This window comes from Erinaceus europaeus, chromosome 5, assembly GCF_950295315.1.
Source record: "Erinaceus europaeus chromosome 5, mEriEur2.1, whole genome shotgun sequence".
In the NCBI taxonomy this organism is placed as follows: Eukaryota; Metazoa; Chordata; class Mammalia; order Eulipotyphla; family Erinaceidae; genus Erinaceus; species Erinaceus europaeus.
In genome coordinates, this window is record NC_080166.1 from 19,730,140 (window position 1) to 19,754,940 (window position 24,801).

Below are 24,801 nucleotides of genomic sequence, written 5' to 3' on the forward strand. Positions count from 1 at the left end.
ATTGCCTTGTCTAAACCGTGTAAATCACCCTTTCAGAATCCCGCTGATGTGCTAGCATTAGCTGTTAGCTTTGACCCCTTTAGAAAGTAGTGTTTTGCTGAGATCCAAACTTGGAGGGTCGGGGGTGGGGGTGGGGGTCAAAGATGACCTTGTTTGCCCTTGGGCTCAGTGGGTGGTCCAACACAGCATCTGGAGGCCTGCGCCAGCCACTTCAAGGTGGAACTCACTCAGGAATTTGAGTCCTGCACATGTGTGTGTAAAACATGGGGACAGAGAACCTTTCTCCTGCTGTGGACCATTTGGGTATTTATAACATCACTAGCAGGCCCTACAAAACCAACAACTTAAAATAAGCACTTAAGAGGGCCGAGTGTGCACATTACCTTGTGCAAGGATCTAGGTTCAAGCCCCCATTCCCCACTTACTGGGGGAAGCTTCACGAGCAGGAAAGCAGGTCTCTCTTCTTCTCTGCCTTCTCTTCTCTTCTCAGTTTCTCTCTGTCCTAGCTAATGAAAAAGAGAAAAAAACCAGTGTTTTTATTTATTCTTTTTTGGGGGGATAGAGATAGAGGGAAGCAGGAAATAGGGAGGGAGGGAGGGAGAGAAAGAGAGAGAGAGAGAGAGAGGAGAGATTGCTGTAGTACAGCTTCACTCCTCATGAAGCTTTTCCACTGCAGATGGAGACTGGGGTCTTGAACCTGGGTTCTTGTGCACTGTTACATGTATGTTTGACCAGGTGTGCCCCTGCCTGGCCCCAAACTTGTCGGTTACCAGAACATGTCTAAACTCTGGCTTTTGCTGCTTGGAGATTGAACCTGGAAACTTTGTTGCTTCGGGCATGGAAGGAAGTCTTTCTGTGTAACTACATCATTGCCTGAGTGACAGTCACTTTCTAATGGGCATTTTCTAGCACATCAAAGTAGAGAGAATGGAATAATGGCTCTTTCTATGCCCTTCACTTTCCTTTAGTAATGATCAGCTTTTCTCACTCTTTTCAGCCCTTCTCTCAAGCCCCAACCCCACCCCCCAGAGCATATTAAAACAAATTCTAGACAGCAGTCATTTCAGCTGTAGCTTCTTTCACTAGCCTCTCACATTGACAAATGACTTTTTCTTTCTTTCTTTCTTTCTTTCTTTCATGCAGTATCCATCATTAACAAAATTAATGATCGTTCATCAGAAGCAACGGACACCCAGTCTGTATTCAAACTTCCCCAGGAAAACATGATTCTGGTGTAGACCATGCTGGGTATGGCATGGAGGAGCCTTATACTTTAAGTCCCACCCCCTACCATGTTGCATCTTATTTTATTTTATTTTTTTATTCCTTTATTGGGGGATTAATGGTTTACAGTTGACAGTAAAATACAATAATTTGTACATGTGTAACATTTTCCAGTTGTCCATAACAATTCAACCCCCATGAGGTCCTCCTCTGCCATGTTCCAGGACCTGAACCCTCCCCCACCCCCACCCCACAGTCTTTTACTTTGATGCAATACACCAACTCCAGTCCAAGTTCTGCTTAGTGTTTTCCCTTCTGATCTTGTCTTTCAACTTCTGTCTGTGAGTGAGATCATCCCATATTTATCCTTCTGTTTCTGACTTATCTCACTTAACACGATATCTTCAGGCTCCATCCAGGATGGGGTAAAGAAGGTGAAGTCATCATTTGTAATAGCTGAGTAGTATCCTATTGTGTATATATACACCATGCAACTTCTAAGTGACATTTATTCCTTTAATGTACTTACCTCACACTTCTCCCCACACTTAAAACTTTTTTTTTTTTTATTGTGACACTAATTTGCTGGAGAAGCAGGAGGTTTTTTTTTGTGTGTGTCAGCTCCATCTCTCTGCCTTAATCCTTTCAGGCTGTCCTAACACTAATCCACATGCCCAGGTGGACTAAACACCAAGCCTTTATTTCTCATACTCCTGGAGCTTAAGAACTCCCAGGATCAAGGCCCTGGCAGATTTGGTGTCATGAAGATCTGCTTCCTGCTTCTCAGACTGGGCTTGCTTTTTCTTTTCTCCCCGCAACACCCCCCCCCCCCAACAGCCTATAAGAAAAATGAAGAATTGACTACCTTCTTGTCTGACTTCTTCCTTCCCTCCCCCTCCCTCTCCCTCTCTCCCCCCCCCTCCCACTGCTAAGATTGAGGGGGGTGTGTCCCTGGCTCTTCTTCTCTTTACTTTGTGTTTGAATATATTACTTCTCCCCCCGTTATCGTTTTATTGGGGGAGGGGCTAATGGTATACAGTTCAGTTGAATACATTATTTTTATGGCTGTTACTGGAAATTAAAATTCCCCTGGGAAAAAGGCTTATTGATCTTTCCATTTTAAATGTGAGTGATAAACAGACGAGATGGTCAAAACAGAGTATTGTGTGGGGCCCTTCACTAAAAAAAGAAAAGAAGAAAACACCTCAATTTACCTAAAGCAAGTGAGATGGAAATCTACTTTAGAAAAGGCTCTTCCCCACCTATCGCTTTGAAACACTTTTTAAAGATGCTTTCTCCCCCTCCTTTTTTTTCCCCTTCAGTTTTGCCCTCTGTGCTGGGCTCACTTAGTCACGTGGTATTCCTGGTTGGCATTTCTTTCCCCCATGTAAGACATCTGTTCTTAGTATCAGATGCTACACATTTTGTAACATTTATTTGCTCTCCAAAAGCTCCATTATATAACGGCTGTTGCAGGCTTTGACTTAGTTTTTAAATGCTAAATGGAAGTGATTCTGATTTTTCTTATCGTTGAATCCGGTATCCGTTTGTTGTGATTACAGTTACTCGTCTCCTCACCTCTGTACTACTTCATGTTGAAATTCTAGTCTACTTCCCTTCACGTATGGACAAGGGTTGAGAAATGCTTTTAGGTAAAGGCCAGTGAAGGGAAATTTGCTGAATTACTGCAATGTGGCACCAGCTGACTGCAAATGCTCTGCCTGGGGCTGTCAGCCACCTGCCTCCTCCCCTTCTCAATTTCGTTCATAGGTGAGGGGAGGCTCGCAGAGGCAAACCTGCCTGCCCAATTTCTCATAGCTGAACTTGGCCTGCTGACCTGCTTGCCCATATACTTTCTCTCCCAGGGTACATTAGATCAGGGATGGGGGCCCATTGGCAAACCATCAAAGAGACATTGGAACCCAAAGAGAAAAACCTGTTTTCTGAAATGTGAACTCTCATTACATAAAAAAAATAAAAACGGTTGCTTCTGAAAACAGTATTGTCTCCTGGGGCAGGTTGTCAACCTGAAACAACAGTGGAAGTCTTGAATTCTATAAGAGAGGGGTTTACAGAGCCCAGGTTCTTCTTCTTCTAGCGTTTGCCCTTCTTCCGTAGCCAGTCAACAGCGTCAGGTTGAGCCTGATGTAAAGTTTCGAGAGCCCAGTAATCACCAGAATGAAAAGGACGAGTGTAAGGGGGCTTCTCTAAATTGATGAGATTGTCCCTTGGTCATCAGCCCTGCACTTGCTCTGCAGGCTGCCTGTGCCAAGCTTCTCCTGTGTTTTGCCAGTGACACTGGTGAGGGGGTGTCTGGGAGTCTGGGGGAGGCTAAGGAACTTCTGGAAAGAAGAATAGCCCTGGTCACTCTACCTTACTTGTGACTCTCGTAGCTAGAGCAGTGGATACAGGATACATAATGTTGGCACTAACCATTTCTCTTGGTGGCCCCTGAACTTCCTGCTTCATGTCACCTGGTCAGCTTGTTAAAAACAAAGGGGGGGAGGGGGTGGGATATGGAGATTGGGTGGTGGGAATTGTGTGGAATTGTACCCCTCCTACCCTATGGTTTTGTTAATTAATACTTTCTTAAATAAAAAAAAAAAGGGGGGTATTTTTAAATTAATTATTTATTTTAATGAGAGAGACACTGAGAGAGAAAAAAAACAGTTTCAGCTTTGGTGGTGCTGGGGATTGGACCTCTGGGATGTTGGAGCCTTAGGCACGTGAGTCTTTTGCATAACCATTACACTGTGTCTCCAGCACAAAAAATAAATATATATATTTTACTAGTGTAGACTCTTGACCCTGGCTTGTGTTTTTTTCCCCCTTTCTTCTCTCACTCATGACTATAATTTATCATCATGTTTTAACAAGCTCCTCAGGATTCCTATATATGCAAACGTCACTGGCACTATTTGATACCCTTGATTGAAATAGTTGACTCAGCCTAGTGAAGCAGCAGCATTCTCACATTAGCGTGTGACAAGTCACATCTGGAAAAAGGGACACGTTTTATCACATTCTAGTTGCTTCGGTTCAGATTTATTCCCACTAATGCATGTATCCAAACAGTATGTATTGTTTTTTTCCCTGTGGGTTCTGCTGATAAAAAGACATCATCTTTCTTCTCTAAGAATTCGAAGTTCAGGAAGGAATTCGAAGTTCAGGAAGGAAGCCTACCTCTTAGCTAGGCTTTTAAATCTCATAGCACCATACGCCTCAGATGTTCAGTGTCCTCTCATTGCCCAGTGCCTGTTTAAGTAGCCAGGAGGCTCAAATTTAAACAAGAAGTATCGGGGGAGCATGGATAGTTTGAGAGGAACATTTATGTATAAAGATGTATAAAGATTTGTATAAATGTATAAAGATTTGCCAGGAGGATCTGGATTGTAGGTGACACTAAACATTATATGTCATAATGTACTCAGCACTACTCCAGCCTCGTCAAAATTAACTAGATATACTGCCCCCCATGTATTTAACAACCATTTCCTGAACCCCTTCAACAAAGCAAAGTCCTTTTTTAAAAAAAATCCAAAGAATGTATAGAAAGAATGCTAGAATGATGCAAAAAGACCTAAGTGCCTGAGGCTCTAAGGTCCCTGGTTCAGTTCCCAGCACCAACATAAATCAACACTGAGTAGTGTTCCAGTTTCTCCTTCTCTCTCTCTCTCATTAAAATAAATAAATAAATAAACAAAATTTTAAAAAAGATTTCCAGACGGTTGTTTATTGAAGACTATTAAAATATGGAGTAGCTTAGGATGGAATTGCTACATATGCTGTTGGTACCAGAGAAAAAGTGGTCCATGAAATGATGGTATGTGGCAGCTGTAGGGGGTCATAAAAAATGGAAGTCCTCTTCAGGGACAGAGCTGTGGTGACCTAGTCATGGAAAGTTGGTTCTCCCTAGAAGACAAATATTACCATAAAATAACGAATTTCATCAGAGAACAAATGGGACATCTGGTCAAGAAAGTAACATCACTACCTTAAGGTTGTGATGGTTGATGATTGTGTGTGGACAGTGGGCACAAGAGGGGAAGGAGAGAAAGACTCAGGTAGAAAGTCTGCATTGCATTGCTGGCGAGCGCCATATTTGCAGTTGCTTTAAATTACTGCAACTGCTCAGGAACCAAGTGTCTTAAGAAGTCTAGAGCTGTAGAAACCACAGATTCTTGAGTGAATCTGGGGGAACTGGGGAAAGAAACACTACCCTTGGGGCCACCCTGAAGTCTACCAAAAGCAGGAGCCAGGGAGTCGGGCCATAGCGCAGCAGGTTGAGCACACATGGCACAAAGCACAAGGACCGGTGTAAGGATCCCGGTTCGAGCCCCCGGCTCCCCACCTGCAGTGGAGTCGCTTCACAAGTGGTGAAGCAGGTCTGCAGGTATCTATCTTTCTCTCCCCCTCTCTGTCTTCCCTTCCTCTCTCCATTTCTCTCTCTCCTATCCAACAATAATGACAACAATAACTACAACAATAAAACAAGGGCAACAAAAAGGAATAAATAAATAATTTTAAAAAATCTTTAAATAATTAAAAAAAAAAAAAAAGCAGGAGCCCTCCTTTATGCTTGGAGATAGCAATTTCTTTTCCTTGGCCTTCAGCCTGCCTTTGTTGGGTGGGTCCACTGAGTGAGTCTGCCATGGCATCAAACTCGTGATACTATTCCACTAATGATCAGCAAAAACATCTCAACTGCTAGGACAACCCTACCCCCTTCTTTCGCCTGCCCCAGCATTTATTTTAAGTCTGTCTTGAGTGGTCAACATTAGTTGCGGTGGTAAGATGGACTGACATTGGTTTCCTGGGTCTGTGGAAGGGAGGAATGATTGAGAAGTGATCTCAGCACTTGGCATTTCCTGAGCTGGTTGTGGTTCACTCACTAGCTCTATTGACTAAGAGTGCAGGTAATTTACAAAGTCTTGCTAGCATGCAGCCACCAGGGCTTTTGAGAAGTGCAAATAAATAACCATGTGGACGCACAACTGACTCTAAAAGTATATTAGATTATTGATGAGAATGAATAATACATGCTTTCTGGTACTGTGTGCCGCATGTGGCAGGATATTAAAAGGATAAGAACCCTCCTTAGTCTGTATTCAGTCAATCTTTCTGCCCAGGGACAGTTGACCCACCACCCGCCCAGTTTAGAATAGTGTCATCAATTCAGAGTTTTATGGTTAAAACTTAGCAGGAGATAAACTATGAAAATTTGGTTTCTGGAATATGCATAGAGTAATTTAAAAGAAAAAGATGAATATTATTATACATATTTCTGAATTCTTGTCTTTAATTATGTGTTGGACCTTCATACTCTGTGTTCCCTTGTAATGGGTATTCTCTGTAATTTGGCCATGTCTCATTTCATAGAGTAGAAACTTGTGTCACGGTTGCACATAGCTTTTGGTCTTGTCTCACTGCATGGAGTGGAAGCTTGTGTCACGGTTGCACATAGTTTTTAGTCTTGTCTCACTGCATAGAGTGGAAGCTTGTGTCGCAGTTGCACATAGCTTTTGCTAATTGAAAGCTCAGTTTACATCCCTCAGTTGACGGTTGTGGCTGCACTGGCTCTTTGTCTTATGAGTTTATAATCTGAAAATTGCATTTTGGGGAATATAATGAGTTCCTATGATTTGTTGACTACTCTCTGTGCACTATTGGCTATAAAACAAATCTTGGATCTTTGAATAAATTTGTAGACTTTAGGTCGATATTCAAGTGAGGCGTAACAGATTTAATTGCTCAAACTTCCAAAAAACAAGCACAGAATAAAAGGGCCAAGCAATGATGTCGTGAAGAACCAAAGATTCATGAGTCATCTGAAGACCAAGAGAAGACAGCATCGTCAGGAAAGAATTAGATTTCTTAATTAAGCTTCTTTTTCTACCTACATATTAAGAATATGTGTCTAGACACTGTACATTCCTTTTGTCCAAAAAAACTATTAAACGTTTTGATAATACATTGAGTCCATTGGCTTTTGTTTTGCATCTCTAATTGTTTTGCACTAAGACCTCTCCAGGTTTAGGTGTTAGAAGGTTAATAACTCTTTAGCATTCTAGTTGATGAAATGCCAGCACTTTCATCACAGTGGTTGAGTAATCCTAAGTAGTACTATGGAAGAATCCAAGAAGATGATCTTACACTTACTGTAGAGAGATCTTACTGAATCTTCGCTATGGAATATGAAAATGAGTGATGCCAGCTGTGTCTAGGAACAGCTGTTGGCCATGGAGTTTGACCACACGCCTCTTTCTCCTATCTGTCGAGTAAGGGGTCCTCTTATTCCAATGCCCTCCTGACTTACCTTTCTCAGTCTTAGAGGACCTTGTCTGCCAGTTATTTTACCCTTTATCTTTCTACTTGAGCTGCTCTCTTTCTCCTTTGTCTTATCCTGCCTTCTTACATAAATGTTCTATCCTACTAAACAATCTTGGCAAATTTTGAAGTTTCTGCCTTGATTAGTGTCTTCCCATGACCAACACTAGTTTCTTGGACAATCATAGTTATCTTTTGTGGTTCCTGGTACTTCATGAGGCCTTCCAAAGAGGGTTATCTCTTAACTTTCACTTGGATTGTTCCAGGATTAGCAGTTCACAGCTCATCACCAAATTTCCCATTTTCTATGGTTTTCTTTTTTAATCATTTTTTAAAATAGTTCCTTCTTTGGACTTTTGAGGGATTTGTTTGTTTTTCCTCTTCTGGCTTTTTTTAAGAGCTGCTTTTCTGCTCTGTCACCAGAGTGCAGACTATGACAGATTTATAGGTTTCTGTTTCATCATCCCTTAACTCCAACTAGATGTGTCCTCATTTATCTCCTAAATGTAAATAGGCATTTCTGTAATTTTGACCAGACACTTCCCATTGTTCTCTCTGACATAAACACTTTCCACTTCCCCTCTTTTTCTATAGATAGCTCAGCTGTCTTGCAAGGCAGTTCATCCTGATGGTTTTGGAGAGCTTGTGCAGGAACTGAAGTGTCTGGGTTCAGACCACATCTCCAGACTACTCCTTAGGTGATGCTGGTTAAGTTATTTACCTCCGGTAGGCCTTGATTTTTCTCATAGTAATGTACAGAAATAATAATTCAAGACAGGTGTTGGGTTGACATATGTAAAGATCAAATTGTTATCCTGTTCCTAGTCAGAGTAAATAGTATATGTATAAGTGCCCTTGTGATTTTTTTTTTTTTAATCTCAGACTCCATCTCCTTTATATACTATTCTGGGGGGCCAGGCGGTGGCACAGTGGGTTAAGCTCACATAGTACTAAGTTCAAGGACCCCTGCAAGGATCCTGGCTTGAGCCCCTGGCTCCATACCTGCAGGGAGGGATCACTTCACAAGTGCTGAAGCAGGTCTGCAGGTGTCCATCTTTCTAACTCTCTCTCTCTCTCTCTCTCCCTATCTATCTCTATCTCCCCCTCCTTTCTCAAATTCTCTGTCCTATCAAAAAAAAAAAATAGCCGCAGGAGCAGTGGATATATAGTGCAGGCACTGAGCCCCAGTGATAACTCTGGAGGCAAACAAACAAACAAATTACTCTGGCTCTCCTGACTGCAGCAAAAAAGCATCTCTTTTGGGAAAATCTTGTTGTTTTTCATTCTCTGATATTTAGCTGCTTCTTTTGTCTAGCTTATTTTTCCACTGACATCAAATTGATATTTCCAGTGTAATTTCTAAACATCTAATGTTCTTGAGGATACTCTGCGTGTTGGCTTTCTGATGGCTGGTCCCCAAAGATGCTCTGGGGATGCTTCTCTAGGGCTCTGCTGGACTTAATGAAGGGGAATGATGGAGGGACCGCTTGAGAACTTTCTGGCGTTGTGGGTCCAACTCGTCCTAATTATTTCTTTGGAAAAATGGTTGTATAAGAGTGTGTATGCATCTTTCTCTGCATGTTGAATTATTCCCAAATACTTCCAGGTCATTTTAACAATTTTGATATTCTTTCTTTTCTTTCTTTCTTTCTTTCTTTTTTTTTTTTTTGTAACAAGGGAATAAATTGCCTCGAAAGAGTGTTCTCTCTCCTTTTACTCTTGCTATTTAAAAGGTTTGCCTTAAAACTTAGGCATGAGCTGACAATTCCTATTATAGTTCCCTCTCCCCAGAGGACATTACCATCCTCTAAATGTTGGTGATGCTGGAGTCGCTGAATAAAAACTGACTGTATCACACCACAGTGGTAATTTCAACAATGGAAATCATCCTTGGGCATTGATAAGACTGTAAATCACTGATAGATAAAACAGCTTAGTCGGAGTACCAAACATGCACACAGGCTACTTTATTTCTATTTCATTGTCCTCTTTCAGAGTAAAATTTCTCACCATTTACAAGAAAAAGACCAGTCATTTGTTGAAAGCAAAAATTATTGGACATATTCAAATATTTTGAATCTTCTTTATCCTATTGAAAACACTTTTCTGAATCCACTGTGTAGATTCTTGGCATACTAGAATCTGGGTAATTTCTTCCCTGAAGGTAGTATTTTTCTCCTTTCTTATCTCAACATTTGCTTTAACTAAGCTTGACGGGTGACTTGGGCTCTCTTTGACTGAGGAGTTATAAATCCAGGAAGTCTGCTATTCAGTTTATTTGCAGGTACAATTCATGATTTAATTCTTACTTCTCAGGTTACTTTTAAGATTTATGATTGCTTGCCTTGCATATAGACCTGTTGGATTTTTGCAGCCAAGAATTCTCAGAGTGACACTTGCTTCTTCTAAGACAGTAAACTTGCAGCAACCAAAGATTTCTGTTTCATCGAGACGAATACTAATTTAGTCTCATATCTCCATGAGGTTGATTTATTTTCTTCTGGTGATAGGATGGAAAGAGAATCAAAAGGAGACTGTTCCTCATCTTGATCACATCAGGATGTAGCAGTCAGAATGGAAATAACATTCTAGTTTCTGACACACACTATCACATTTTAATAGACATGGAGGTTTGGAGTCATCTTCACCATGATTTCTTTGATAACATCCTTCAGAATTCTATTCTCAAGAATGATGAGGGCAATAGCTCACTAGGTGTGGCACATGCCTTGCCATACATGTTACCCAAGTTCGACTCCCAGCATCACATGAGAGGAACCATAGCACTGGGAGAAACTCTTTATGATGTGGGCTCTTTCTGTCCCTGTGTCTCTGTCTGAATGTCAAAAAACAAACAAACAAAAACTCAGGAGCTAGGAAGTATGTGAGAAGCTCTTGCCAAAACAAACACAAAAACTTCATTCTACTGCTTTTAAAAGAAATAATTAATCCAAATTTTTATTTTCATAATAGAAACTTGGGTCTGTATGAGTAATTTCTATTTTTAGAGCAGACACAGAAGACAGAAAGAAGGTAGCACTGAAGTCATACTAACTTTCAGATCACATGGAGGAATTCTGTGTATCAAGTTTTTGTTTTATATATCAATTAATGTGTGGCTGTGATTTTCATGGTCATAGAGTTACGATGCTGTCAGTGATTAGAGGAAACAACTCTGAAGTCTGCTAAAGAGATGGACTTAATGAGGTTTTGAAAACTGTAAATGGAGGAGCCTTAAAGGAGGAAGAATGCAATGCATGTGATCGCCCATGGTTGGGGGTAGATATTCAAAGATGGGCAACACTGGGAGTTGGGCTGTAGCGCAGCGGGTTAAGCGCAGGTGGCGCAAAGCGCAAGGACCAGCGTAAGGATCCCGGTTCGAGCCACCAGCTCCCCACCTGCAGGGGAGTCGCTTCACAAGTGGTGAAGCAGGTCTGCAGGTGTCTATCTTTCTCTCCCTCTCTCTGTCTTCCCCCATCTCTCTCCATTTCTCTCTGTCCTATTCAACAATGACGACAACAACAATAACTACAACAAGAAAACAACAAGGGCAACAAAAGGGGATAAATAAATAAAATAAATATTTAAAAAAAAAGATGGGCAACACTAACCAGTGGGTTTCACCAATTAGAGACTTGCCAAGGGCTGCTTGGTGGCATACCCAGTTAAGCACACATAGTACTATGCACAAAGACCCCTACAAAGATCTGGGTGCCAGCCGCTGCCTCCCCATCTTCAGGGGGACATTTCATAAGTGGTGAAACAGATCTGCAGGTGTCTATTTTTCCCTCACCCTTTCTATCTCTCCATCTTCTCAATTCCTTTCTGTCCTATCCAATAACATGGCTGCCAGGAGCAGTGGATATATAGTGTTGGCACTGAGCCCCAGCTACTGGAGGCAAAGCAGAAAAATCAAATAAAAATCAAATAAAATTAACTAGTGAGAGAAAGGGATACCCAAGGTAAAATCTAACATTTACAAACAGCGGCTGTCTGCATATGGGAGAACATCTAAACGTCAGCAACAAGCTGATGCAGAATTTAAGCAGAGTCTCTAGAACCTTCCCACATCTGTTCTTTTAGAGCTTTTTATTTATTTATTTATTAATGAGAAAGATAGGAGGAGAGAGAAAGAACCAGACATCACACTGGCACATGTGCTGCTGGGGATCGAACTCAGGACCTCATGCTTGAGAGTCCAAAGCTTTATCACCAGATCACCACCCAACCAAATTATTTAGTGTTTTCTATAAAGAACTAATAGCTTCAAGGAACTTCACCTTTCACTGGAACGCCGTAAGACCTGCTTCTAAGTCTAAAATATTGATTACAAACTATCCTAGTTGATGGGACCGTGTCCTTTCTTATGTCTTAAACACTGACAGTTGCCTTGACCAAAAATAGATCTAAAATGCTCAGACAGTGAGAATGAACCTTGTATGTCACAGCCTTAGAACTGGAGAACCCCAGTCATTGGGAAAGCAGAACTGTCTTCTGTAGAGACTACCAAGTCAGCACAAGGCTCTATTTTCCACCGCACTCTGCGTCTGTGCCATTCTTAGCACTGGCAGAGAATGGGGGTCAGAGCTGAAACCTTGTTCCGCTGGACACTGTCATTCTTGTGTCCATCTCAAGATAATCAGGACAGAATATCTAACTAGGATTTCTCCTGGAAGAAAAATGACAAAGTATCTAGAAACTTATGAAGGAAACAGATGAAATTCCTAAGTCTGAATGAATATTAAGGTTACCCCACATTTTTACAAAGTTGTAGGTTTACTCTGTGGACTTATTCCCTGTTTTCTTTGGGAACTGTGAAGGACTTAATATATGAAATTGTCACTTCTCAGTTCTACCCCTTTGGGAGGAAGTATTTTTTGTTTTCAACTGAGTTGAGAGATACAGAGAGCATTTCTTCCCCCCCGCCCCTTCAGGGTTATTGCTGGAGCTCAGTGCCTGCACTACGAATCCACTGCTCCTGGAGGCCATTTTTTCCCTTTTGTTGCCCTTGTTATTTTATCGTTGTCGTTGTACAGAGAGCATTTCTTCCTGGGAAAATGTTATTTGTTCATAAAGGCTGTTAACATTTCATGAATGCTTTCATATTGTCAGAACTTGACTGACTTTGTTTTAAATAAAAAGTGGAAGATTTATTGCAACTAAAATCCAGGTTAGATATTCTGTCCTGGCATCTTGAGTTGGATACAAAAATGACAGTGAACAAGTACATCCTTGGTATAAGAAGTTGCCCTGAATACAGCAGGCACCCTCTGGAGATGGCACAGTAGATAAGGTGTTGGACTCTCAATCATGAGATCCCAGGTTTGACCCCAGCATCACATGTGCCAGAGTGGTACTCTGGTTCTCTCCCCTCCCTTCTCTCCCTCTTTGATTATGATTAATAAGGAAATAAGTAAACCTTAAAAAGTAAATTGTCCTGAATGTTTTAAATGTCTCTTGTCAACTCATGAGAACACCAGAGAAGTTAATCTAAGTACTATGTAAATATTTTTTAAAATTAGTTGTATGTGGTGAAAGTTGATTTCTGACAACAAAAACAAACAAACAAACAAAAAACTAACAAACAAACCACTTTGTGGGAAGGTTCCATATGACTAAGGAGTTAGTATTCCTTCCTGTAAAGTAGCATGGTTTTGCTTTAGAAGGAAGGTCCATTTGCACAATGTGTAATAGCCAAAACCTGGAAGCGACACAGGTGTCCAACAACAGATGAGTGGCTGAGCAAGTCTGGTATATATACAGAATGGAATACTACTCAGCTATTAAAAATGGTGACTTCACCGTTTTCAGCTGATCTTGAATGGACCTTGAAAAATTCATGTTAAGTGAAATAAGTCAGAAAGAGAAGGATGAATATGGGATGATCTCACTCTCAGGCCGAAGTTGAAAAACAAGATCAGAAGAGAAAACACAAGTAGAACCTGAACTGGAATTGGCGTGTTGCACCAAAGTAAAAGACTGGGGTGGGTGGGTGGGTGGGGGGAGAATACAGGTCCAAAAAGGATGACAGAGGACCTAGTGGGGGTTGTATTGTTATATGGAAAACTGGGAAATGTTATGCATGTACAAACTATTGTATTTACTGTTGAATGTAAAACATTAATTCCCCAGTAAAGAAATTTAAAAATAAGAAAGGAAGAAGGTCCATTTGTACCAGACAAACACGTGTTCCAGAAGGATTTATAAAACTGTCCGCACTATCAGCTACTTCTGTGTGATGTGGTGGAGTCAGAAGAACCGTTTCCATTTTCAGAGGGAGTTTTGTCTGTTAAATGGTTTCCGTATGCAGGAAACCAGTTACCTAATTAGTCTTAGATTACTAAATGCTGAATTTATGTAACTGGTTTGCGTGATCCAGGATGGTGAGGAACAAGGAAGTTGTTTTTAATGTAGCTTTTTGAGCCTGATTATTCTTTTATGTCACTGTCTTATTTAAATTAGAAGTCACTGACCTACTTTTTTCTTCTTTTAAACATGAATCAATTATCTTTTTTATTTTTATTTATTTTAGGAATTTGGACCTAGCAACTCTCTCCACTTGTTTTTTTTTTTTTTTTCCCAACAACCCTACACACAACTAAATAAAACCTCATGTTTGTGTGTGAGAGTTATTGTGGCTTTGTTGAGATTGACTTAAATTGTATTTGAAATGGTAGTTTTCAAAGACTTTCAGCATTACACAAAGAGAGGGAAATGGTGAGCATTTTCATGGGTTTTAAGAAGGACTCTTTCTCAGTGTTTGGTGGGCACAGGAAAACTCTGGCCAAGCAGGGACCGACCCGAGGAGTGAGCAGATGATCTATCAAAAGTAAGTTAAGGAGAAACAATTGAGAGTTTATTGTACAAATACTGCAGTACGAGTCTCCTCCCCCCCCCCCCCCACCCAACAGCTACTGTCTCCATCCATGCTGATTTCAGTTCCATCCCAACTTTTTAAAAATTATCTTTATTTGTTGGAGACAGTCAGAAATCAAGAGGGGAGAGGGGGGACTGGGGGATTGAACCTGGGTCCTTGTGCATTGTAACATGTGCGTTGACACCACCTGGTCCCGCCATCCCAACTTTTAACCTACAAGACTGGCCCTTTACTCTGAAAGCATTCATTGAATGAAATTGAAACATTTTTTTAAATGACTTTTTTGACAAACATATGAACGTTAGCCAAATTTTACTTCTGGTTTGTCAGAATCTCTACATGTGGAAATCACATAGAGTGCTACCTCATCCCCGTAATAAGCAGGCTGATGGTCAGCTGAATCTCCAGAGTGCCAGACAGTCTACGTCTTTATGATGGCCGTGTTGCTGCAGTACAGAGCTTTGCTGATGGCCTTGGTCTGCTCTGGCTGCTATGACAAAGTACCACAGTTACCTGGGTGGCTGTAAACAATGGAAATCTATTTCTTAGTGTCCCAGAGGCTAGAAGTTGAAGATCAAATTAAGGACTAGGGAACTCAGTGAGATCTCTCTCTCTCTCTCTCTCTCTTTTTTTAAAGAAACTTTATTTTTTTTTAAATTTTTCCCCTTTTGTTGCTGTTGTTGTTACTGCTGTCATTGTTGTTGGATAGAACAAAGAGAAATCGAAAGAAGAGGGGAGAGAAAGATAGATACCTGCAGACCTGCTTCACCACCTGTGAATCGACTCCCTTGCAGGTGGGGAGCCAGGGACTCAAACCGGAATCCTTCGGTTTTTGCACTTTGCACTGTGTGCGCTTAACCCGCTGCGCCACCGCCTGGCTCCCAGTGAGGTCTCTTTTATAAGGACACTAATCTCACTATTGATGACTCTACCCCCACATCCAACCACTCCCCAAAGGTCCTATCTCCTACCCCATCACCTGGTGCTAAGTTTGAATGATGATGAATTTTGACCAGACACCTGTTCAGGCCATAACATCACTCATGGTATATTTTTTGTTTCAAACCTAGCCTTTTTTTTTTTCTTTTTTTAGTGGCATAGGCAGTCATAGAAAAAAATCACAAGGGATATGCTACAAGTCACCTATATACAACTCACCTTGTAGGTGAGGCCCTGGGTTCTTTTGCTGAGGAATGGTATTTCTGTGTGTCCATCTTCCTTCTATATATATTCTGTTACATAACATGTTTTAGAAAGAAAATGAACTTTAAATATGTTTATTTTAAAATTGCTCTTGTTGTCATCTTAATATCTGAGCACATCTGTGTATAAGAATTTCATGGGAGTCGGGCTGTAGCGCAGTGGGTTAAGCGCAGGTGGCGCAAAGCACAAGGACCGGCATAAGGATCCCGGTTCGAACCCCGGCTCCCCACCTACAGGGGAGTCGCTTCACAGGAGGTGAAGCAGGTCTGCAGGTGTCTATCTTTCTCTCCTCCTCTCTGTCTTCCCCTCCTCTCTCCATTTCTCTCTGTCCTATCCAACAACAACAACAATAAAACAACAAGGGCAACAAAAGGGAATAAATAAATAAAATAAATATTTAAAAAAATTAAAAAAAAAAGAATTTCATAAGTGGCATATGGGCAATATTATTGACACCACAATTAAAGACATTCAAAAACAAACTAGCAAAAATGTTCATTTTGCTGGTTAGGCCATTTGAGACCCAAGAATGGAAGGTGATTCGTTTAGTCTTTAATAAAGTATTGGCAGCTGGCAGCAGCATACATAGCTCACTATATTTCACAGACTTACCACAGAGTGCTAAGTGACTTGCTTTGGACAGACATCTTGAGGCAAAGATGTATAACCAATCCTATGTCACCCTCAGCAGCAATTGTCCTCTGCTGATCTACCTTTATTGGACACACTTAATATAGTAGGTCGTGCTTGGCAGACTGGCTTTGTTTTTAAGATCTATAAAGTATACAGAAATATGTAAGGGCGTGTTAGGGAAATTCAAAGTGAATTCATTCCTGTCAATAGCCAAATTGTGTTCTAGTTTGCAAGAATCGTGGTTGTTTGATGAGATTCTGTGATGAGGTTGGTCTGATGTGCCTTGGGGATTATGTGTAGAAAACAAACAGATGTTGGATAATTTGAATGACTAGGGAAAATCTTCAGGCTTCCTCCAACTACTGGGAAAAGGGATGAATCGTTGGAATTTTGTGAAGAGATCATCTCTATCTGTTCGGATATCTTGGTTACAACACAACCTTTCAAATTATTTCTTGCCTTTCACCCCTTGAAGGAAAAAAAAAACAACTATGTAAAATGGAATATTCCTGTTATGAGAATTCTCTGAAACTAGATATGCAAGACTACACTCTTCCTTATTGATATATGTATATGTGACATTAATTTTATGGTTGAACATTAACTCACTAAACAGGATTTCCTTTTAGAAGAAAAGGGCTGCCAGCTTCAGATCGTCTTGATTGTTCATTTTAGAGAGGGAATTACATCTCAATGTAGAGCATTTATTACTTTACCTTCTGTACTTGTTCCTAAAGAGAAACATCATCCAACTTCATAAGCAGTGTTATGCCGCCTGACCAGGAAGATGCTCTTTTCTGGGTCTTTTGGACTTTGAAATACTGGTTTAAAAAAAAAAAAAACTTTTCTAGTGTTCATGAATTTTGTAAATGAATACTTCTACACTAGGAGAAGTGGTTTGTTGCCAACAAACAAAGGGTTAAGCATCATCAGAAGTGAAGATGTGGTGTTAACCAAAAATTGGGTGCAGTGAGTCTTAGGAGGTGGGTGGAATGTATAACATGGGTGCAAAGTGTTTGGGGTTCTCAGACAGGAAAGAGGTAAAAGCACAATGAGAGAGTCAGAACGAAGGCTGAAGCTCACTTGTGCTCTCTCTAAAATTTCTCTGCCCCCTGATTCTCCCACCTCCTGTCCTAAGATCACCTTAAGGTGCTAGAATCACGTTCTCTCTTCCTTTTTTTTACCAAGAGGCAGAACTGTAATTCTTCCAGAATGTTTGTCTACAATCAAATGGGATTAGTAAATGGGATTATCTAGTTAGATAGATGCTTGACATGGATGGACCAGGACTCAAGATAGTTCTGAGAAATGGAAACCACTATATTGTTTGTACTTTAGAATTATTAAGCTGTAAAATGCTTTAGACTCTTCTGTGGAAAGAATAATAATAATAATAAAGCGACAATAAATTTACTCTCCTAAACATCCTACATTTGCCTAATTAGTGGAGATTAAGGTGGACAGCAAATTTTTGCTTCATTTTGTTTTCTTTTCACACACACAGGTTACTGAGGCATGTGGATTCCTTTTTCATTCTAATGTCTGAAATGCAATGTCAAGGACCAAAAGACGAAAATGTGATGGTGTGCTTCATAGCCATGCGCACAACCCACCGTACTGAAGGAAGCTTCAGTGCCGTGGTCTCTTTTACTCTGTCTCTCTCTGTTCTGTCTCTCTATCTTAAAAGAAAAGATGGGAAGATAACTGGGTGGTAACCTGATATTTCTTACGTGGTCATCCCACTGTCAGCTTCAGTTGGGAGGAAGTTAAGTTTGATGACTGTAATCTATGATTTTTATTTCTGTCTGGGGAGTCTCAGCCCTCACACTATAATACAGATTGAGGTTGACTTGAAGAGAGGATTATTTGTTCCTACATTTCAGCTTTTTTTTTTTTTTTTAACAGATGTTCCTAGTCTTTTCTTTTTAATTTTTTTTAAAATTGCTATTGTTGTTGGATAGGACAGAGAGAAATTCAGAGAGGAAGGGAAGACAGAAAGGGGGAGAAAGACAGACACCTGCAGACCTGCTTCGCTGCTTATGGGGCAACCCCCCATCTCCCGCAGGTGGGGAGCCAGGGGCTTGAACTGAAATCCTTAGGCGGGTTTTTGTGCTTTGGGCCATGTGTGCTTAACCCGTTGTGTTACCACCCTGTTGCTGAGGAGTTATTCTGATGCAGTCTCGCCCCAGGTTTTACTACGCCCGCGAAATCCTAGCAGTGCCCCCTTCAACCAATCCTGGCCCTACACGTCACCCCTGGTTGTCGCCCAATAAAAAGCCCCCTCACCCCCCCCCCCCCCCCCCCCCCCCCCCGGGCTCTCAGCTCCCCCTCTCTCAGATCTCGCCCCCTTCTCTCCCCCCTTGGTCAGGTAGTGTGGACGGCCATTGCCGGCTGGCTCCACGTGGTCTGAACCAACCCCCCCCATCCTATAATAAAGATTTGTGTACCCCTTTGCTCTGGACGTCCGCTCTCTTCTCTGCGGTGCAGCCCGACACCAGACCACCACAACAACACCGCCCGACCCCCAAAAAGATATATTTCTTTTTGCTTTTTTTTTTTTAATTTCTTTATTGGAGGATTAATGTTTTGCAGTCAACAGTAAATACAACAGTTTGTACATGCGTAACATTTCTCAATTTTCCACAAAATACAGAAGTTCCTGTTTTCTATATCAAGCAATTTCTTTCAAAATTGGAAGTGATCAAAATGAGCAGAGTACTTTGAAGGATTCAGTACTCTCTGCCCCTCTTATACTTTCCCTTGACTAATTCACCAGCAAAGTTTTGTATGAGATCCTTGGCAACAGACCTCAACTTCCGGTTCACCCTGTATTACCACCAACTTGGTGATACTGGTTGGGACAGACTCCTGGGGCCAGCGTTCTGTCCAGTTGCCAGTTTCTTAGTGGGGGTTCCTTTACCTGCCACATGCTGCCTTCTTGGCTTCTCTAATTTTCTTGGGCTTTATCTTTTGCTCAGAGTAGTGTTCTGAGATCTCAAGGACTTCGCATTTCCATGTGTTCAAGAGGATGCCAATGTATGACCTCGTGGTCTTGAAAGTTAAATAAGGTAATTGAGTAATTTGTTGAGGAGTAAGACAGTACACAGTATCCAAGAAGCTGTCAAGAAATGTTTGATTACAACAACAACAAAAAAATCCATGCACAATCTCACAACAAAGCCCAAGTTCAGAAGGAGAAAGAGAGACAGGCAGGAGAAACTGTAGCTTCACCATCTCTGGAGTTCTATCTTCTGCATGCTGTAGGGTACATTCTCTACTGGGTGACTTAGCTCCCAGGCCCCTAAATTGTAATATTAATTTTCCCTCGGATGCATGTATACCTCTATTGTCTTGGGAGGTAATCAATCAGACTTGTCCACTTTTCCAGGGTTCTAGCATATTCTAGAAACTTCCTCAGTGTATAACTAACACAAACAAATCGGTCAAAAACTGGACTGTTTGTTAACCTTGTGTTTGCATAGCAAACAGGAAAGGAGATATATTTTCATATGTGTCACTTGGTTGTGTACATTTGTTTCTTACTCCCAAACGAATTTGCAGCTGAGCTAAGGACAAAGACAAAGTGGTCCTTACTGTGTTTCAGACCAGTTTTAGTAACATGGAGTTTAGGTTTGCAAACCAACGTGCCGTTAAGCCTCTGAGGATTGTTGTATAGAATTTCACACTGTCTGTGCTAGAAAGGGACACTCCTGTGTCATGTCCACAATGCCAGATAGCATTTCATTATTTTCTGTTCTGGAATTTGTACGTTCTTGTATTGGGCTGCTATCCTAGAACTGGGAGGAGATCCTAAAAGCAGACCTGCCAGATTGGTGATTATATCTTAGCTCAACCCTACTGTGCCAACATGTATCTTGAAATAGCAGAGCTGAAATCATCTTCAGTATTGACCATTCCTGCATATTGGCTAAGGAAGAGTTTGATGAAGGAGTTATAACACAAAACAGAGATTCAAGCTTCTGTCTTTCTTTGTGACACCATATGTAAGTGTAGCTTTGTCCTATACATTAGCTTCGAATTCCAGTGGAGAAATAACCACACATGAAGTCAGGGCCCGTTGGATGTGGAAAGTGGGTCATGATCCCAGGAACAATTCTTTGCTAACGTAATCTATTCTTTGAGAAAAGGAACGATATTTCAGTCATCTTTCAATGCATTGCTTTGTTCCTCTTCCCAAACTATTACAGTCATTCCAGACAGGAAATTAGCTTATAGAGTGAGACAAATTTTGACTGCAGAGTAGTGCTCTCCTACCCAAGTCAACTTTTAAATAAGATAAATGTGGGTTATTTCATGGCTGTGATTCATGCTTCTAAGGAGTGTCATGAATAAACAGTATTTCTCTCCTAAGTCAGAGATTTTTTTTTTCTCAAGGAGACAGGTCAAGGAATGCTGTATGATTCTGCCAAGAGTAGGTACTGCCCTGGAATGGTGGTGGTTCCATCTGCACTTGATAATCTCTGCGTAGACCCCAAGGAAGGTTCTTCCTCTTTCTGAAGTTCTTTGTGGGCACCAGAAGGGTTAACAGAATTGGATTTCTGTAATGCTTTGCCAAGAAACTGCATCCAGTTTTCCTCAAAAGATTTTCAATATGGTGGGTCTGTTCTGACAGTTGATACTATATAAATGCACTTGAAGGGAAAAAATATTATATATACTATATAACACATAATATTTTCTCTTCAGCTTCTGGCAACAGTTCACAGAATTTACTCTTCTCATCTGTACTATTCTTTAATCTGAACTATTGTTTTGCTAACCCAGGGAGAAGACTCGGGCTTCAGATACAGTTAGAAGTTCTTGGGAGTTGGGCGGTAGCTCAGTGGGTTAAGTGCACGTGGCACGAAGCACAAGCACCAATTAGGATCCTGGTTCGAGCCCCTGGCGACCCACCTGCACGGGAGTCGCTTCACAGGCGGTGCAGCAGGTCTGCAGGTGTCTCTCTGTCTCTCTTCCTCTCTATCTCCCCCTTCTCTCCCAATTTCTCTCTGTCTCTATCCAATAATATAAATTAACTTTGTTTTTAAAAAAGAAGTTCTTATGTCAGAATCAGCCTCCAGGAAGTTGGACACTTCATTCTGAGTGGAAAAGGGGGGGAGGGTAAGGAAAGGGGTACTAATGATCATTAAGATTTCGTGGCGAACTTGAATTACAGTCAGAAGAATATTTATATTACTACAGAACTGTTTCTTCAAAGCTCCTACATCCCTGAAAAGCAGTGCCTACAAATCGGAGACACAACTAACAAACTCAACGTTACTGAGCCCTGTGTAATTCTCAGTTCCGAGAGAGAGTCCCCCGAGCCCCCACTGGTCTTAGCAGGAAAAATAGATCCAAACCTACATGCTTTTGATTTTTGAAAATGTATGTGCTAATGGGAATATCTAGGAGTAGTGAGTCTGTGGTTGAGATTTTTTTTCCCTAGAAATTTGGGATTTGTACTTCCTTACAGTTGTGCCATCTCTCCAGAGAGTTTTCGAATTATGACATCTTTTCTCAGCTCTACTCTAAATCTAAAATGGCTGCCACTGCCATTTTGTCCACAAATGTTCAATACTTGGTTTTCGAGTTCCATGTGAGAAGGCAGATAAGAAACAAATACTACTCCTCCTCTGCCCAAGGGGCGGTTTAGCCTCTGATCACTGATTTATTGCTTTTAGCTTATTTCCTCTTGCTGCAGTTAAGAACTAGCTTTTAACTTTTTTATTGATTCCCTGTTTCATGTTTATTTTTTTTTTAATGACTGGGAATTAGCAAGTGCACATGATAGAACACCATTTCATTCTTTCTTTTTTAAATCCAAGAGCACAGTCAGGAGCTTGACGGCAGACCCATCATTCACACTCTGTCACAAGGAATTCAGACTCCTCTGCGTATATATATTTTACATTTGTTTAGTTGAAACAAAGAGATTTTTTTTTTAAAGCTTTTAAAAGTAAACAAATGAGAATGGGAGAGGCTGTGGAGACTAGATAGAGAATGAATGCCTTGAATATGCTATTCGGTAGTGTCCTGGAATCTCTGCTTGGTTCTGTGAAGCCTCTTTTAGTTTTCACCTTGCTTCTCCTGTTGAGCTTGACGTCAGACCTCACCTTAGACACAGCTGTGGAGACAGGGAAGTCAAGGCTCCAGGAGGGGTAGCACTTCCGTATCTGGTAAGGATGTGCTTCCTGATTACTAGAGGGCTGTCCTTTGCTAGGCTGGATGGAAGAGTGAAAGAGCTCTCTGAGGTGCCCCCCCCCCCCCACTTGGATATATATATTAGCAGGTGGGAGGAGAGGAGAGACACCTCAGCACCTCTCTACCATCCAGGGAATTCCTCCAGTGGCATCCTTGATGCTCCCATGTGGTTCCTGGGGCTTGTACCCAGGGCCCTAACGCACGGCCAGGTGCCAGCTGTGACAATCATGAATTCTTAGCAAGAGTGTCAAATAATTTTAGACACTTTGATAAGTTTATTGGTGTTGTGTGCACATGTGTGTGTGTGTGTGTGTGTGTGTGTGTGTGTGTGTGATGATTTACAGTATAGTTGTTGAGAACATTCTCGCCCTTTACCTCCATGAATCTGTTTTTTAAAACTCACTTTATGGGGGGGGACTGTACAGTTGCTGAAAGGTGGGTATAATCTCTCCTCTCTGACAGGTCTCTGGGAAACATTGTCACCCCCTGACTTTGGTCCTTTGTCTCTATGAATCTTTTTTTTTTTTAAGACTCACTTTATGAGTGGGGGGTAGGAGGGGACATGGACATGATGGTTTATACTACAATTGTTGAAACGGGGTATAATTTCTCATCCCTGGGACAGGCCTCTGGGAAGCAACCTCACTACCCCCGCAATTTAAAGGTCCTTTGCCTCCATGAGTCTTTTTTTTTTTTTAAATTCATTTTATTGGGGTGGGTGGGGAAAGGGATGCTGGTTTACAGTACAGTTGACACTTGGGTACAGTATCTCCTCCCCGGACAGGTCTCTGGGAAACATTCTCACCCTCCACTTGAGTCCTTTGCCCTCATCATTACCAGGACCCCAAGGCCACCTTCACCCATCTTCATCTCCCCACTTGTCATTTTTGCTTTGTTGTCACACACCATGCCTGGCCCAGGTGTCACTGTGCTGACCCTTCCTGGGATCCTACGATATTGTTTGGGGGGGGGGGGTCCTTGTGCCATTAGTGAGATACCTCCCTCCCTGCATGTCCCGACCACCACCCCTCCCCAGGGGCTCACCTTGCCGCACCCTTTCCCGGGAGAGGCCAGTGTGGATGCCACCTGCAGTTTGCAGCCACATCTAACTCCCCCCCGGGCCCTGCCCTCTGCTCTCTTCCAGAACTCCCAAGATGGGCGGCAAACTGAGCAAGAAGAAGAAGGGCTACAACGTGAACGACGAGAAGGCCAAGGACAAGGACAAGAAGGCGGAGGGCGCCGGCACCGAGGAGGAGGGGACCCCCAAGGAGAACGAGACCCCGGCGGCAGCTGAGCCCACCGGCAGCCCGGAGGCCAAGGAGGGCCAAGAGGAGAAGGCTGCGGAGGCCGACGCCGGCAAGCCGGACGACAAGGAGGCCGCGGCGGCAGCGGGGGACAAAGACACCCCGAAAGGCGCCCAGGAAGACGCGCCCCCGAAGGCCGAGCCCGAGCCCACGGAGCCCCCCGCGGCCGAGCCCAAGGCCGAGCCCGCGGCCAAGGAGAGCGATTCCGCGGCCCCGCCGCCAGGGGGCGCCCCCGAGGCCAAGGCCGAGCCCGCCGCGGCCGCCGCGGAGCCCCCCAAGGCGGATGACAAGGCCAAGGAGGGCGGGGAACCCACAAAGACTGAGGCCCCCGCTGCCGCTGTCGTGCAGGAGACGAAAAGCGACGGGGCCCCAGCTTCAGACTCAAAACCCAGCGGCAGCGAGGCCGCCGTCCCCCCGTCCTCCCAGGAGAGCACCCCGGAAGCCCCCAGTTCCACGCTCAAGGCCCAGGCCCCCGCAGCCCCTGCAGACGAGCTCAAAGCCCCCGCGGAGACCCCGGCCCCCAATTCCGAGCAAACCATAGCGGTCAAAGAGTAACCAACACAAGGACAGCCTCGGGGGAAACCACAGTCCACCTTCAGAACCCACCTGTCTCCCTCTCCCCTCCCCCTCCCTCTCCCTCCCTCTCCCTCTCTCTCTCTCTCACTCTCTCTCTCTCCCCCCCTCTTTCTCCTCTCTCGTAGACTAACTGGTTTCAAATTGGAAGTCATGATATGTATTGCCCAATATTAAAATAAATAATAGAAAAAATTGATAATAATAAAAAAAGGAAAGTTTTCCCATTAAGGGAGGGGAGGGGGTGGGGGAAATCCAAATATAGTATTTTTGTGGGGGAAAATATCTAATAAATACTTGCCGGTCCACTTTTTCCAATCGGTCCTGGATTCGTGAGCTTAAATGTCTGAAAGTCCAGAGCAGCTTTTTGTACCTCAACTGCTGTCCCCTGTGCTCTGCTCCTCAGGCCTCAGGGCCAGGTCCTACTCGGACTCCAGTCCCTGGTCCTCGGCAGAGGGG

General features: G+C 42.5%; 1 protein-coding gene across 1 annotated transcript in view; it reads left to right on the top strand.

Annotated features, from left to right (window-relative positions):
* Positions 1-24,395, top strand: part of BASP1 (brain abundant membrane attached signal protein 1) — a 67,951-nt gene extending 43,556 nt beyond the window's left edge. The window contains exon 2 of the mRNA XM_007524315.3: positions 23,610-24,395. Within this exon, the coding sequence (XP_007524377.2) occupies positions 23,620-24,324 (705 nt within the window). The 5' untranslated portion in view covers positions 23,610-23,619 and the 3' untranslated portion in view covers positions 24,325-24,395. The remainder of the gene's footprint in view (positions 1-23,609) is intronic.
* The last annotated feature ends 406 nt before the right edge of the window (positions 24,396-24,801 follow it).